General features: G+C 38.2%; 2 protein-coding genes across 2 annotated transcripts; both read left to right on the top strand.

Moving 5' to 3' along the window:
• Positions 1-3,131: 3,131 nt before the first annotated feature.
• On the top strand, positions 3,132-6,617 carry slc48a1a (solute carrier family 48 member 1a). The gene is made up of 3 exons (XM_080898336.1): positions 3,132-3,853; positions 4,404-4,571; positions 4,730-6,617. The coding sequence occupies exons 1-3, from the start codon at positions 3,724-3,726 to the stop codon at positions 4,864-4,866; spliced, it is 435 nt and encodes a 144-aa protein (XP_080754462.1). The 5' UTR covers positions 3,132-3,723; the 3' UTR covers positions 4,867-6,617.
• Positions 6,618-8,975: 2,358 nt separating this feature from the next.
• On the top strand, positions 8,976-14,974 carry LOC308407381 (solute carrier family 26 member 9-like; the record flags this gene model as incomplete). Its single annotated transcript, XM_080898972.1, has 20 exons — positions 8,976-9,100; positions 9,308-9,447; positions 9,573-9,683; positions 9,830-10,005; positions 10,108-10,272; positions 10,359-10,511; positions 10,641-10,723; positions 10,818-10,965; positions 11,051-11,164; positions 11,285-11,362; positions 11,469-11,564; positions 11,656-11,762; positions 11,850-11,919; positions 12,005-12,097; positions 12,188-12,325; positions 12,474-12,725; positions 13,247-13,301; positions 13,664-13,800; positions 14,546-14,605; positions 14,714-14,974. 20 exons carry the CDS (start codon positions 8,976-8,978, stop codon positions 14,723-14,725), a joined length of 2,313 nt encoding a protein of 770 aa, XP_080755098.1. The 3' UTR covers positions 14,726-14,974.
• Positions 14,975-15,930: the final 956 nt, after the last annotated feature.

The raw sequence follows: 15,930 nt of genomic DNA on the forward strand, positions 1-15,930 counted from the left end.
GCCAAGCAATCAAACCCAACCAAACAGAAATTACCGCTGAAGTTTAGTCGATAAATTTTGTGTTCTCTGACTAAACTGTGTGTTTCTCTGTGTCTTGAAAATGGCTCACAGGGGCTCTCTGATGCCACATAAAGAATGTTCACAACCAAGGAATCCGGTTTTCCTTCTTATGACCTCCTGGGGGAATTTAAATACAATAGTTTAGCTGATAAGGAAGAGCATATTGCTACAGTCTGGTTGATAGCATCTGAAAAAGTGACTGTCTTGATTGTCTTCTGTAAATAGCAACATATTACTGGGAAAACATTCTTTCAGGGGATTGATGTTTTGCACCAAATATCAAAAGACCTAAGCTGCACTTAGACTATGATCAGCTTTCACCCTGAAAATCCTAAAAATTCAGCAGTGGCGATTGCTTTCTGGCCCAGGGATTGAAATCAAATCTTATTAACTCGTTTGGAGATTTAGGTGACCTTGTTTTAGCTCCAGAGAATATAACCAGCAAAAAGCTCCAAGTTTCAAGGTAGACTGAATTTAGACTGTTGACACCTTGAACTCTTATGGACCCAGGTCTGCATTGCGTATCACATTCCAGGCTGGCACTTTGAAAATAAATGCTGCCCCCTATTGATGATGCACATGCCCTGCAAAGCAATTCACAGGGTATTTAGAAATTGAGCAACTCGCTGATCAGTTTCTTATAAAGAATGCTCAAAATGAAACAAAAAAAAAAAAAAAAATGCAAGCATTAGTTATAGAATGTTATAGACTTAATTTTATTACAGCATCAAACTATAATGGATTGTTTTATGTGCAGCGCTTCTCTCTGTGTTTCTATCTCTAAAGTTGTATTTATTTGTGTGCGTGTGTTTCTATTTAGATCCTTCGGGAATGGGAGTGGGATTTCCTGCAACACACCCATGGAATGTACTTTGCCAGTAGTCTTTGTTGTGACTGTCTAGTGTCTCTCCATACACACACACACACATAAACACACACATGTCCGTGCACATACACACATTTTCCTTCCTTTATCCAAGCCAGTTAGCAGTGACAGGGAAATACGTGTTTGATCTGTTTGACCTTATGGTCTATTGAGGGCTGAAGCAGAAAGCAGAGCACACATAAGCAAAGACATTAAAGCAGTTGGAGACAATATTTCTGCACCCACTGCAACACTTTCACATTTGTCAACCACGTTCTTTCACTTCTAATCCCCGCTGTGCAGTCACATGTTGACATTTACATTACCGACTTAGTTTCAAATACTAAAAAGTAACAATTTAAATATATTATTTGGAGAAAAACTAGAATTTGAACACCTGTGATGGAAAAGTGCCTTTATAGACTGAAATTATCCTTAAAACCCTGTCAGACAAATCAGCAGGGGCTTTGTAAAGCACAAGATATTATGATTAAAATAGACATATAATATTCATTAATTAGCACAACGAACCAAATGGTCTGCCACAATTCCACACAATCCTTTCCTCTGCAATCAGTAACTCACCAATGTCGCAGTCTTATAAGATTCTTCAGTTTGATTACTTCAGTTCTTTAATTTGTCTGCTTTCCTTTTCTAGCCTTCGCTTCTATCATATGTCTCTCAGTCAGGGTACTTTATGTGAGTTACGGGGAGTGCTACTGGACACAGCTTCCTGTGTCTTTCTGATTGGTCCTGAAAAGAGTGCCCGGGGGCATGGGCTTAGTACAGCACTGATACATGGCAATGTATGTGAGAATATGAAGACAGAATTTGAATCTAAGCAATGTGAATTGCAGTTCATCAGAACTAGGTTATGTGGTTTTCTTGTTTAACAGTCTCGACTGTAGACGAGCTGCAGACAACCACAGGAAATCTATGAGGCTCAGCTTCTGAGAAAAAAAGTCAGTACGCTTTACTATACATCCTTATCACTGTTCCATTCATAGTGAGATTATAAATACATTATGTTTTTCCATGGGAAAACTGCTTCATGCCTGCCACTGTTAGCCAGGAGCCATGATTTACTTTGAATACAGTCTTTGGTGTTATTCTTTTCTGTGTGCAGCTGCATTAACACATGTCCATTTGTGCAGGAAAATACTGTGATATATTTGTCTGACCTTATGACCACATAAACATTTGACATTTTACTCATAAACTTCTAATGCATTAAACAGAAAGAAAAGAGACAAACTAAAAATTCATCTCAGGTCAGTTAGTTTTTTGTGTGTGACCAAAATGCAAATGTATGAACAGCACTACAGCACTGTATAAGTTATAGGGATTTTAGATGCTTACATTCTTATTTATCAAAAGTACATCTGATCAAGCATCATGCATTCAAGCATCAAGCATTCAACATAAAATTGTCTTCAGAGACCTGATCAAGTAATCATGACACTTCTTCTTTCGGAGCTCCCTTCAGGGGTCCCCACGGTGGATTATCTTCCCCTATTCCTAGCATTCTCTTCTGATAACCCAGCCCCCTGTATGTACTTTTTCAATACACCCATTAACCTTCTCTGCAGTCTTCATCTTTTCATCCTACTTACCAGCTTCATATTCAAATATCCCTATATTCCTCCTCTGCACATGTCCAACCCAGCCTTGCCTCTCTAACTTTGTCCACAAACTGTTGAACCTAAACTTTCCCGCTGATATCCTCATTTCTTATCCTCTCCATCCAGGTGACTCCCAGTGAAAATCTTAGCATCTTAAGCTCTGCACCCTCCAGCTTGGCCTCCTGTCTTTTTTGTTAGTGTCACCGTCTCCAAACCATACATCATTGCAGGTCTCACTGTCATCTTGTAAACCCTCCCTTTCACTCTTGGTTTTGTCCTTCTTTCACAAATCACCTCTGACATTTGTTAAATTATAATACATTAAAGCTGTTCAAATTTGCAGAATAGTTGCGCAAAGGTCTTTAAGGTGCTCAAAACAAAAGTCCCAGAGAGTGCAGCGCACACAAACACTAAAGGCAATGGGTTGAAGTTAATAAACAAATTAAAAATTTATAAATTCCTATTTTGTTTTCAGTGCCTACAACTTTGCACAACACATTTAATTCTACAAAGCTCCATTAGAGAAGTCTAAGAGAAATGCTGTTTCTCTTTGCTCCACTAGGGGCGGTGTGTCGATAAGAAGGGGGTTTCCTCTGTACAAAGATATTTAAAGGGGAGGTGATAGTATGGCAAATTTTTGTAAACAGAGCATAGAAATTCGTTTTTTCCCTGAACTAGCAATGCTAGTTCATTTGTTTGTCCTTTGTCGTGTAACAGCGAGTGGCAGGTAAAGACCAATAACGAAAGTTTTTTACTGAAATAAATATTTCCTCTGCGGATGAAGAGGCAGCTCTCCGGGGTGGTTTTGTTTTCTCGATGATAGCCTAACATCTTTGCGGCGTACATCGGATAAGCTCGTCTGTTGTTATTTTGATGTTGCTTGCTAGCTGGAAATCTTAACGCCATTTTCGTCTTTGTATTACGTACAAGGCACATGAAGTGACTGATCTCTATTTCGAAATAGAGTTTTGCTAGCAGGGATAGCTGTCGGTCTCTCCCTGGGTCCTCTTTAGCGGAGGGGAAATTCATTTCGTCCTTTTCCTGTAGCTTAGGGTATTGCATAATGTGGCAGTAAGCTGTGGTTTAACCTAATAATAGTTTGTTTTGAGGGAAAAAAAATACTCCTTTATCTTCGACGACGGTGCTAACGTTGGCTAACAGTAGCAATATTCCAACATGGGAGTCACCAACATATACATTAAAATAGGATATGCTACTGTTGGTACTGTGTTTGGACTGTCGGCTTTCTTGGTCTGGAATATCGCATATAAACAACCATGGACGGCGGCTATGGGAGGCCTGTCAGGTATGTTGAAACACATAGCATTAACTAAAAACACTGCAAACAGTTAATGACTTTATCACGGGATATCGGCGCATTTAGCCATGTCAGGCATCCTAATCGCGATGTAGGCCTGGACAGTTAAGCGCCATAATCATATAACGACTCTTAAAATTTAGTCCGTCACTGAAATCTTTATAAGATACAATGCATTATTGGTACATTATGATTTTTAAAAAAAAATTTGTAATGATATTTTTAATGCTAAATTATAATTATTTATCTTTCAAGTAGAAAAACCGTATTGTTCTTTTTTAATTAACTTCAATAATTGAGTAATTTAAGTGATTTACTTGCATTTCTGAGTATCATGTAAATTTTGTTTTAAAACACATTTTTTTTGCAGAAAATTTCTAAAATAGTAGTCTTTTCTTGTTTTGTATGGGAGTAGTCTATTACATTCTATTACAACACTGTAATTTCCATAAATTACTGTCACGTGGTGGTTTTCTGTAGTCTTCAGGCTGCAGTGTTATCATACTCAATCGAAATCTGTGTTTTTCTGTCTTGACAGGAGTTTTAGCGCTCTGGGCTCTCATCACACACATCATGTACCGTCAGGACTACTGGCGAACCTGGCTCAAGGGTCTTAGATTCTTCATCGCTGTTGGAGTATTCTTCTCAGTTTTGGCTGTGGCTGCCTTTATTATCTTCCTAACTATGGCCATCGCACAGAAGCAATGTAATCTTGTCTTTTCTGTTCCTGTTTTTTTTTTTTTTTAATGAATTTTGTATTGTTGTTCATTTATGTTAAAATAAGTGACTGACAATTCAAATACTCAGAGAGGTGAGGATTGTTGTAACTCTAGTAGTAACCACCTTGTTTTTTCTGTCCCACAGCTTTCACTGACCCGAAGAGCTTCTACCTCTCCTGTGTGTGGAGCTTTCTGACCCTCAAATGGTCTTCCCTCTTGGCCTACTACTCATACAATTACCGCCAGGAGTTTGCGGACATCAGCATCCTCAGTGATTTTTAGTCAGTACTCATTTTAAAGACTTTGGTGGACTTAAGGGGTTTTAGGCTGCCAGCAGGAGATGGACAATGAGCTTTTATAATAAAGAAGAGGAAAAGCAGACATGGCTAGATTAAAAAAAAAAAAAAAATCATCAGACTTTTATCACATGGTGCTGCATTTGCTGCACTTGCTTAACAAGCTCTGTATTTGCATAGTAACCTGTTCTCCCACTTTTAATGGCCTACGTGCTACAGTCCTGTAGAAATTGTAAACCTCTGAAAACGTCAGCTGCTTTTGAATGAATTTGTGGAGGACATTTGAGACGTGCAGGTGGTTTTAAACAGCTACATCTTTGGATTGTTTCATTTTTAAACAGTCAGAAAATCCCCTCCATAACAGGCTTTTAATCCAGTGATTAGTGTTTCAAATGAAAGTTAAAATACTCAACCATAAAATCGAAACCAAAATTAAAACCATTTACCTTAAAAGTTATACTAGCTTGACAGCGAGTGATTGTTTTCATCCAAATTAGCTCTCAAACAGTCAGCACTCAACTGCAGAATACTCATATCTCCTGATAGTCACTGACTTAATGTTTGAGAAGTGTTTTATAGTTATTATAGTCCAGGATTTGCTAGACAATACCAATACCACTGTTCAATACCAAGTTCTTTATTCTGCTGCACTACTCTGCTATTGCTATTGGCGCTTGTTATTTTAGTATCACGACTAAACATTATGTGTGAAGCATTACTACAAAGATCAAGCTGTTGCAGTGCACTAACAAAAATGGCAACATTATCGAGAACGTTTTGTTTATATAAACTTAACTGAAACTTGTTCACCTTCACTTCTGTGTACAGATACAAATGTCTGTCTTAGATGAGTTAAATATGTTTTATGTGCATCCTACTTTTTGATGAAAATCCTCTGCGGCATTGGTTTTATACAGACTCATGAAAAAATGTATACACTCACTTCTTTATATTTTTTCCCCTACAAGTCCATGTACATGTTGCTACATGTAGCCACGTATCACCAGTACTTGCAGCATTTTACTACTGTTGGCACCATTCACAAACAGTACTCTCAGCTTTTCACAGTTTTTGTTTGGAAAATGACTGGTTCTCATAACATTTCTGTCATTGTCAATTTATTCGTTGAACTATGTTTTTGGAAATTTAGCTGCAGATATAAAGTTTTGTGTTCTCATCGAAAGCTTTCTGTCATGTGAAATGTTAAGAGCATTCATGCTTCTGTAAGAAAGGAAGAAGTGCTCTATTGTTCTCTCATTCTTGAAGGCGATGCCTTCATGTGAAGTTTGTGCTTTTCTTTTTGTTCCACCAGAGGGAGACTTTCATTTTATGTCGAGAGGTTATCTGAAGTCTGGCATTCCTCTTTTAGAGAAAACACAAATGGAACTACTATATAATTGCACTTTAGTCTATGATATTGATGCCATTGTTTTGCACACAAATTCTAATACAATGGGACAAAATCATGTGTTACACATTGTCATGTCTGTCTCACCCTTTTTTTGTGAAAAGAAGGTGTTTGTATGTATCATTTTGTTGCAGTTAGCAGGATTACTTGTATTCGCCAAATTAAACTGGTTTGTAATTGGTTTAGTTCCAGCTCTATCTTATGTCTACCCTTTTCCCATAAAATATGTAAAGTTGTATTTTTGTTTGTGTGTTTCTGTTGATAAGTATGAATATCAGGATGCTACATGTATATAGAAACTGAACCTATTAAAATACATTTATTGGTAATTACATCTTGTGTCCTTGCTCGGTAGCACACTGATGAAACGGCACATTCGGCAATCAGAAGTTTAACCGATTTAACTACACTGCTCAATAAATTAAAGGAACACTTCAGTCAGAGTATACCATCAAGTCAGTTAAATTTCTAGGACATTGATGTGGTCAGTTAAGTAGCAGAGGGATTGTTAATCAGTTTTATTTAATTTGTTTTAGTGAAATTCAACAATGAGACAAGCCTTCAAACAGGAATGTTTTTATAGATGGAAGCTGACATTTTTCCTTCCTCATCTCTTCTGATGACTTTTTTCACTGGTTTTGCATTTTGCTAGAGTCAGCATCATTACTGGTATCATGAGTCGGCACAGGTAGTCCAACTCTCCCAGGACAGCACATCAGTGTGTGACATTGCTAGAACGCTTTGTCAGGGAAGTCTCCAAAGCATGGAGGAGAATGTAAGCTCTAGGAGAGCTGGACTGGGCAATAGAAGGCCTTTAACTCATTAGCAAGACCAGTATCTGATTCTTTGTACAAGGAGAAACAGGATGAGCACTGCTGCAGCCCTATGAAATTGCCTCCGCAGGTCACTGGTGTGTATGTTTCAGACCAAACAATGAGGCACAGTCTTCATGAGGGTGGCTTGAAGGCCCAACGCCCTCTAGTGGTCCCTGTGCTCACTGCCTGACACTGTGGAGCCTGATTAGTATATTGCCAAATATTACCGGAATTGGGAGTCCAGCACTGGTTCCTGTACTTTTAATAGATGAGACCAGATGTTAAAAGGTCAGGAGATGCCATGGAGAACATTATTTTTCTGGTAACATTGTTCAGCATGACTGGTTTGATTGTGGATGGACGGACAGACCTCTACTGGCTAGGCAGTGCTTGGCCTCATGTGGCAGGAGTATGCAAGCAGTTCCTGAAAGATAAAGGAACTGAAACAGCTAACTGCCCCTCACACTCGCCTGGCTGAAACCCAGTAAAACAGCTCTGGGACATTATGTTTTGGTCCATTCGATGCTACCTCAGACTGCCCAGTAGCTTAGTCATCTGGTCCAGATATGGGAGGAGATCCCCAGAAGACACCATCCATGGTCTCGCTAGGAGCATCCCCTGACGTTGTCACGTATGCATATCTTGGGCCTTCACATACATCTGAATACAATTTTGAGTTGCTACAATGAAAATTCAGCATAATGGACTTGCATGCTGTATTATTTTTTCACTTTGATTTTTTTGTTGTCTTTGAATTCAGCCATCTATGGTTTGATAATGATAATTTTCATTAAATGATGTGGCATCCTTATGATTTCATTATGTGTTTGAAAGTGTTTCTTTAAATTTTTGAGCAGTGTATTTCACAGTAAGCGTGCATGCACCAGGCTTTATCCTTTTAAGCTCCACCCAGCAGGTGTAGAAGGTCTTTAGCATTACTTCAAAAGTAATCAAACAAGTCTCATTTGAGTCAAACATCTGCAGACGTGCTTCAAGAGTAAGCAAGGCAAAAGTAAGTACAGTGTCTTAAAATTTCTGTTTTTTATTTAACATTGTACAACAAAATTTCTTTTTTTATGTTGAGCTTTAACATCTGTCTAATTGTGTTTGCCTTTACACACGGCATTTTAGTCAGCTGCAATCAGTCACACTACAGGCATACACCAGTTGTTAGGAATCGCTTATTTACATTAACAGGTTATATGTAAGAGATGTAATGTAATATCCCTAGGTTGTGATATTGATAAGATATATTATTCACACAGTATTTCCATATTGGAGATTTATTTATTAGACAAAAAGGCTAAATCTAATTTCATTTTCTTAATGCAGTTATATCTCTTTTTAGCTTTATTTCTTTAAAATCTTCTTTTCCTGTTTAGTGTTTAACAGTTTATAAAAATATAACAACAATTACAACTGACAGCTGTTGGATCATCTGTTCAATATAAAAAGTAAAAATATCTGTGTATTCATAATGTATTGTATTGTCATTCTGGTGAAAAATAACATAAGTTTTTCTCCTGCATGGAGAAAAGGATTACCGAGGACTGAATAAACTTGTGCATGATCTTTTATTTACCCAGTGTAGATCAAACATTTTATTAGTCCCGTGAAGTTTTGGCTGATCTTTCATTCATCAAGGTTAGATAAGGACCTTACACTTAAAATATGGGCCAGGTTTAGTATCGGGAAAGGTGAAGTATAAAGTTCCAGGTATGCTGTTGAGTTTTTATGGATACTTTCATGAATTAATGACAAATTTAAACAAAAAAGACACCAAATGACTTACTATATTAATGTGTTAAATTTCACTTTGAAGACATTGCATAAAATATCTGCCTGCTTAATATATTTTGCTATGTTGTAGCCATGCAACAGGAAAGCCCACGTTATGTGATTGACAGGCCGGCATATAACCTCCCTGACTTTGACAGAGAATTTGACAAAAAGAGTCGACAGTTCCCTGTTGGAGAAAAAGTAAAGAAACTCTTCAGGTACCGAACTGCAATCTTACTGCACAGTCAACATGAACAACGTGCTTTTCTCTCACACAAACTCTTCTGATAAGCCTCTGTATTATATTCAAAAGCACGGGGATACATAACTAGAACTCAAGTTTACATGTGTGTTATTGACTTTTATAAATGAACAAGCAGAAAACCAGAGATCTTCTAAGACAGTTTTTTGTTTTTTTGTGTTAGATGTTCTGTACCCAGGCTCAAAGGATTGTTACTTAAACACCTGCCGGTTCTAAGCTGGCTTCCCAAGTACAAAGTAAAAGAAAACCTGCTGTGTGATGTCATTAGTGGGGTCAGCGCCGGCACCATTCAGGTTCCCCAAGGTCAGTCAATCTTCTACTCTCAGATAACTCTGTATAACAGCCTTTGACTGATGCTAGCTGGTGGAGTGGATAACAGTTTTTGTGTTATTTTTTATTATTTATTTGACAGCTTCTTTTCTTTCCAGGCATGGCTTTTGCTCTCCTTGCAAATCTTCCTCCTGTCAATGGTCTCTATTCCTCTTTCTTCCCCCTCATCCCATATTTCTTCATGGGCACTGCTCACCAGATGGTCCCAGGTAAATCAGAATGATTTATCTACAGCAATTTTGTGTGATGACAGTGATAAGTTACCAGAGCTGCATGGTGCTGCACTGAGCCTGACTTTGCCCGCTTTGCAATATGGCAAGGAAAATAGATGTGACACCCTACTTTCTATGTCTAGGTACTTTTGCTGTTCTCAGCATTATGGTGGGAATCGTGTGTCTTAGGCTAGCCCCTGAGTCGGATTTCAGTCATTTCAATGCCACTCTTAATGCCACAGTAGTGGACACTGACAGGATGAATGAAGTTCGTCTGGCTATATCTGGTACTCTGGCCTGTCTCACTGCAATCATACAGGTACTTATACCACTAAAAGCTCAGTCCTTTAAGGTAAAATCTGAAAGGAATATGGGATATAGTTTAAAGGTGGCACACTGAGTATGATTTATGTCTGTGCAGATTGGTCTTGGCTTCATGCAGTTTGGGTTTGTAGCCATCTATCTGTCAGAGTCGTTTGTCAGAGGCTTCATGACTGCTGCAGGACTGCAAATCTTAATTTCAGTGCTCAAGTACATCTTTGGCATCACAGTGCCATCTTACAGTGGTCCGCTGGCTGTTATATATGTAAGTTACCCATTCATTATTAAAGAAAATATGATCGGATACTTTGCAAAATTATGATTTGCTGAAAATGATTTCTTTCCAAACAGACTCTCAAGGATATAATATTGGGCCTTCCTGATACCAATATAGCCTCCTTAGTCTTTGCTTTGGTCAGCAGTGCAGTTTTGATTGTGGTGAAAGAACTAGGTTTCCACTTTCGTCATAAACTTCCTTTCCCTATTCCTATTGAGATCATCGTCGTAAGTAGTTAAAATTTTTTCTTTTAGATATTTGAGATAGCTGTTGCACAGATGTTTTTCTGGGTGCACATAAGAGAATTAACAGTATATAATAGAATGTAGCGTGATTTCTGTTCCTGTTTTACACAGGTGGTGGTGGCCACAGCCATCTCAGGTCCGCTGCATCTTCCTGAGATCTACCACATGGACATTGTGGGCAATATTCCTCTGGGGTAAAGCAGACATCAGCTTTTTTGTCCTACTGTTATTCATGAAAGTCATTAAAGAATGTTTAACTCTGATTTGTTTCTTGTCTCTGTTTTCTAGATTTCCTGCACCGATCCTCCCAACAGTGAGTCAGTGGGAAGACATGTTGAGCACAGCTTTCTCTCTGGCTATTGTCGGATACGTCATCAACTTAGCTATGGGCAGGACACTGGCAGCTAAGCATGGCTATGATGTGAATCCCAACCAGGTTTGAAAAACTGCATCTCTCTTAAAAATGTAAGAAGTGTATTTTATTTCACTTTTGTCAACACTGAAATGGTCTTTTTGAATAGGAAATGTTGGCTCTAGGCTGCAGCAATTTCCTTGGGTCTTTCTTTAAGATCCATGTGATCTGCTGTGCTCTGTCTGTAACGCTGGCTGTTGACAGTGCTGGAGGAACTTCACAAGTGAGTGCAGATCATACTCAAATTATAACTAAGAACCTACTGAGGAAGATTTAGTATGGACTATAAATACAGCAAATGTTTACCAAAGCCCCTAACTACTGCACTACTGCTCTCTTGTAGTTTGCCAGTCTGTGTGTAATGCTAGTAGTAATGGTCACCATGCTCGCCCTGGGAATCTATCTAAAGCCACTCCCAAAAGTAAGTGGACATAACAGTGTGAACCTGAAATATCATACAAAACATACAGACGTAAGAGAACAACTGAGACATATTAAGTAACTTCAGTTATCTTTGTTTCTCCAAGTCAGTGCTTGGAGCGTTGATTGCAGTAAACCTGAAGAACACGCTCCTACAGCTCTCTGATCCCTTTTACTTATGGAAGAAGAGCAAACTGGACTGTGTAATTTAAATTATTTGATATGATATTGAAGCATAATGCAGTGGGGTTTTTTTTACTATATTTTTTTCATGTCTTATTGTCTCTTTTTTAGTGTGTGTGGGTTGTGTCATTCTTGGCCACATTCTTTCTAAGCTTGCCTTATGGTGTTGCTATCGGAGTGAGTTTTTCCATCCTGGTAGTTATATTCAAGACACAGTTGTGAGTAAACTGTATGAACATGTAGTACATTTGAACCAAAAATGAGCTCTACTGTTTTAGTTTTTCATAACTACGTTTTCCTTACAGTCGCAATGGTTCAACAATTGTTCAAATTAAGGATACAGATATCTACAGAAATCCAAAGACGTACAGCAAGGTATATTAAGTATATATCTTTTTTTTTTACCATAAGAAATTACTTGGGGTGAATTGCATCTCATTTTTTTGTAACAACTCCACAGGTCATGTCAGTAACAGGTGTGAAAATAGTTAACTATTGCTCACCAATCTACTTTGCAAATGTGGAAATATTTCGCCAGAGAGTCATCAAAAAGGTAAGACAAAATGGCCACTTTTCCCGTCAGGCAAGGTTGGCCATGTGTTCATGTGACATGTAGACGTTTATATAGTATTTGTATACCTAGACTGGGCTGGACCCTGGCAAACTTATCCTGGCCAGGCAGAAGTTCTTGGACAAAGAACAGAAGGAAAAAGTGAAACAAGATAAGGACAAAACGTCAAGAAGGCGGAAACTCAGCTCTTTGGTTAACATGAAAGCTCAGGTAGGATCAAGTTCATATGACATCAGACTCATGTAATTTACGGGCCATCCAACTGTTGATATATATCCCACTGAGTTAAAGGTGATTCACTGAAAGTACAACTTGTGACCTTTCTGTACCTTTCTGTATTTGTTTCCTGTAAATCTAGACCATATCTCAGCTTGAACTGCAAAATGACTTTGATATGAACGATGGCAGTGCCAACAATGCTGAACTTCCTACAAGCTATGTCAACTTCCACTGTAATGACATTGAACTTGGTGAGCAGTTGCCTGACCAAGAGCCATCCAGTCCCCCTGTTCTCACCCTGGAGCCTCAGCCAGTGCCCTTCCACACCCTAATCCTCGACATGGCGGGGGTCTGCTTCATAGACCTGATGGGCATAAAAGCATTGATAAAGGTTATAAAGTTCTCTCCTGTGCTAACAGAGTCAGGATTAATACAATATAGGATTAATGTAATGTAATATAAGTACACTAAATGTTTTAAATTTTTTTTATGGTGCAGAAAGTAACCATAAAAGATTAAAGATGCAGTTATTTTAGATTGGAAAATAGTTTAAATTGGCAGCAAAAGTTTTTTGAAAGGGGTTTTATTATGTTTAATAATATAAAATGGATGTCTAACAGCTAAGTTAATTAACACAAATTATAATTTCAGAGAATTTCTCATTTTGATATTCCCATATCAAAGAGACTGAGGCAGTTATGTCCAAATAGAAAAAGAGAGCTTCTAACCTGCGTTGAACACGTTTTTGAATCATGAAAGGATGCCTTACTTTTTTCTCAAATATTTCATTTTCAGTTAGCCAGATGCTGTTCAGCCGAGCCTTTTTATGAGAGCATTAATAATTGGATTTCGTTGTAAGTTCATGTATGTGCATGTCCATGACAGGTTTTCTTTCTTTCATTTTCCACGCAGATGAACTCGGGCTACACGATGCTGGGCATTAAACTGTACCTGGCTAACGTTCAAGGTAAAATCTTAAACTACCTGCATTTGTTCACACCTGTTGGCTACTCTGTACAGTTGGCATGGCAACAAAGACCTAATCATTCATAAAGCACTGAGTCCATTAGCTCTGTGAAGTGCTCTGTCAGAGGAAAACAAGTTAGACATTGCTTAACATTTTGTGCAGGTAATCTCAATTTCCCAGCGAGATAAAGGGAAGATCCACAGTGACTGTAGTTTATCATGCTTGATTACTTTAAAGCTGCAAATTTTCTCTTGTTTCCTGCCTTAGAGAATTGTAATTACAATACTACAGGCGCGTTAGGCAAAATCACTACGTTTAACAATGTCTTTGTCCCTGTATAATATTAGTTGCCTTACTTTCAGCCCAGGTGTATGAAGAACTGGAGGCCGGGGGAGCGTTTGAAGATGGCAATATTGCCCGCAGTAATCTCTTTCTTTCTGTTCATGATGCCATTCTGTTTGCTCAGCAGACCTCTGGAGAGAGGGAAGTCTACTCAAAGGTAGGCCTCTCTGCATAAAATAACCTTATCAGACAAATCCTTTTCAAAACATCACATACAAACACATGCTGTTTAAAGCCTCTAAGGTTAGGGATATGGGGACAGATTAAACAGAGGAGAAAAATATATTTTTTTCTTAAGTGAAAAATTCCTCTTCTTAGTACAGCTTTTGTCACCTTATCTGGTTCAGCAAAGGTAAACAGAAATATCACAGGGTTTTGTGACAGAGTAAGCGCCACAACAAACAAAGCTGTACGTTACACCAAGGTCATGGCACATGCTGTATGCTCTGTATCTGATTTAGTCTCTCATATTGTTTCTCATTGTCACATGAGCTAGAGCAGCCTTTTTATTAATCTAACATGACATACACACCATGGAAGACAATAGCAAATTATTATAGGTGAAAAGGTAGAAAATTGTTAATATTTTTTTAATTCAGAAGATTAATAAAATAGATTATGTTGTACATTTCTAAATAGAAAGTAAAATAGCTCTGTAAAAATTGGTTACTGATAAAAAAAATATTACTTAGCATGGATAACAAATGATTTTAAAGTATACTTTAGTTCTGTAATGCAAAAGTCTAGGTCTTTGAAGAGCACTTTGGAGTAACTGCTTTCACACAGTTAAAGGAGATTTCATTGTATGCCAACTGTCTTACTGCATGTCGTGTCAGTATTAATAGAATCACATTGTGTACAAGCCTATTTAACTAAAATATGTGAAATGTTGTTGGCTGCAGGCCCAGGGAGCAAAACACGGACTTGATTTTAACATTAATGAGGAGAAGGATCTGGAACAGGTACACTGACGTTTGTTTGCACAACCTGATACAAAATGACAGGTTCACCTACTTATTATTAATTCTGTAGCGAACATTCTGTGTCTAAGAGTCACTTTACTTTTGCAGGAAATGTTTTGAAGTGAACAAGAGCAGAAGAAACATACTGAAGATATTGTCAATAATCTTGACATTATTCTGCAATTTATGAAATGCGTTCTTGCCAAAATCCGTCCTCTGCTTAAACTTTCATCTTTTATCCGACTATCTAAAATTTTCCTATGTTCTACCTTGATCAGTAATCAGGGGCAGTATCCAGTACTTCACGTCACTGGCAGGGGGTGGCACGTACTAGCGCAAGAGACACTAGCAACAAGCAAGTGCTAATGAAGGGAACTCTGGGGCTCAGTTTGCCTACCTTTTACAATAACCGAGGAGTGAACTGCTGACTGCGCAGTCATACAGAAGTGCTCCTTTAATTAAATGAGAGTGTGCATGGCCACAGCTGTGAGCTACAACTAGCTGAGCAGTCTGGCTAAGCCCCTGTGGAGGTAAGGAACTGCAAAAGGCTAAACATAAGTGAAAGGAAGATTACATAGTATCAGCAGTTTCATGGCTTTGTTGTTGCAAACTCTGTTAAGCATCAGAGTCTTCATAACTGTCCATAAGGCAGAATTGAGCTACAACAACCAAATAACACTCTTAATTGTTGCCTCTTGCGCCAGTATAAACTGTAAGAAAGAGAAATGTGTGGGCCAGATAACTTGTGTTTGTGTAGCAGGTGCTTAAAGGCCTGTGGTGTCTAGTCTAACAGCAGGCTGTCAGTGGTGTTGGTATGCCTGTGATGCATGAATGGATTTATAACGCTATTAAGAAATCATCCTAAGGTATTCTGGCACACATCTGCTCCTCTGCTCCCCTTCGTCTCTGCAGCAAATTGGCACCACAAGTGATTACAAGGTTTCTATGGCCATCAGCTTTAATTTGGAGCCTTGGGAAAGTCTTTCATCGCTTAATGCATGTAAGTGTCTGTGTGTGTTTGTGTTTAATTCATCACCTGCAGCTTACACTTCTCTTTCTTCTCTGCCTCATTGTTTTCAGGCTGCCTGTGTGGACTTGATTTGATTTAAATTAAGGGATATTTTGATTGAAAGAATTAGTTTGACTATTGTTTGACATATGGTTATGAGCTATTATTGTCCTACTTTTCTTGACTATAAATGTTTCAATGTACTGTGTAAGAAAAGGCAATCTCTCTGTCATTTTTCATTTTCCATACACAACACTAGCAAAAGCTAATAGACCACTATATTCATTTGTTGTACTAACTTTAGCCAGTATAGCAG

The sequence above is a fragment of the Rhamphochromis sp. 'chilingali' genome, assembly GCF_963969265.1.
Source record: "Rhamphochromis sp. 'chilingali' genome assembly, chromosome: 12".
Taxonomy (NCBI): Eukaryota; Metazoa; Chordata; class Actinopteri; order Cichliformes; family Cichlidae; genus Rhamphochromis; species Rhamphochromis sp. 'chilingali'.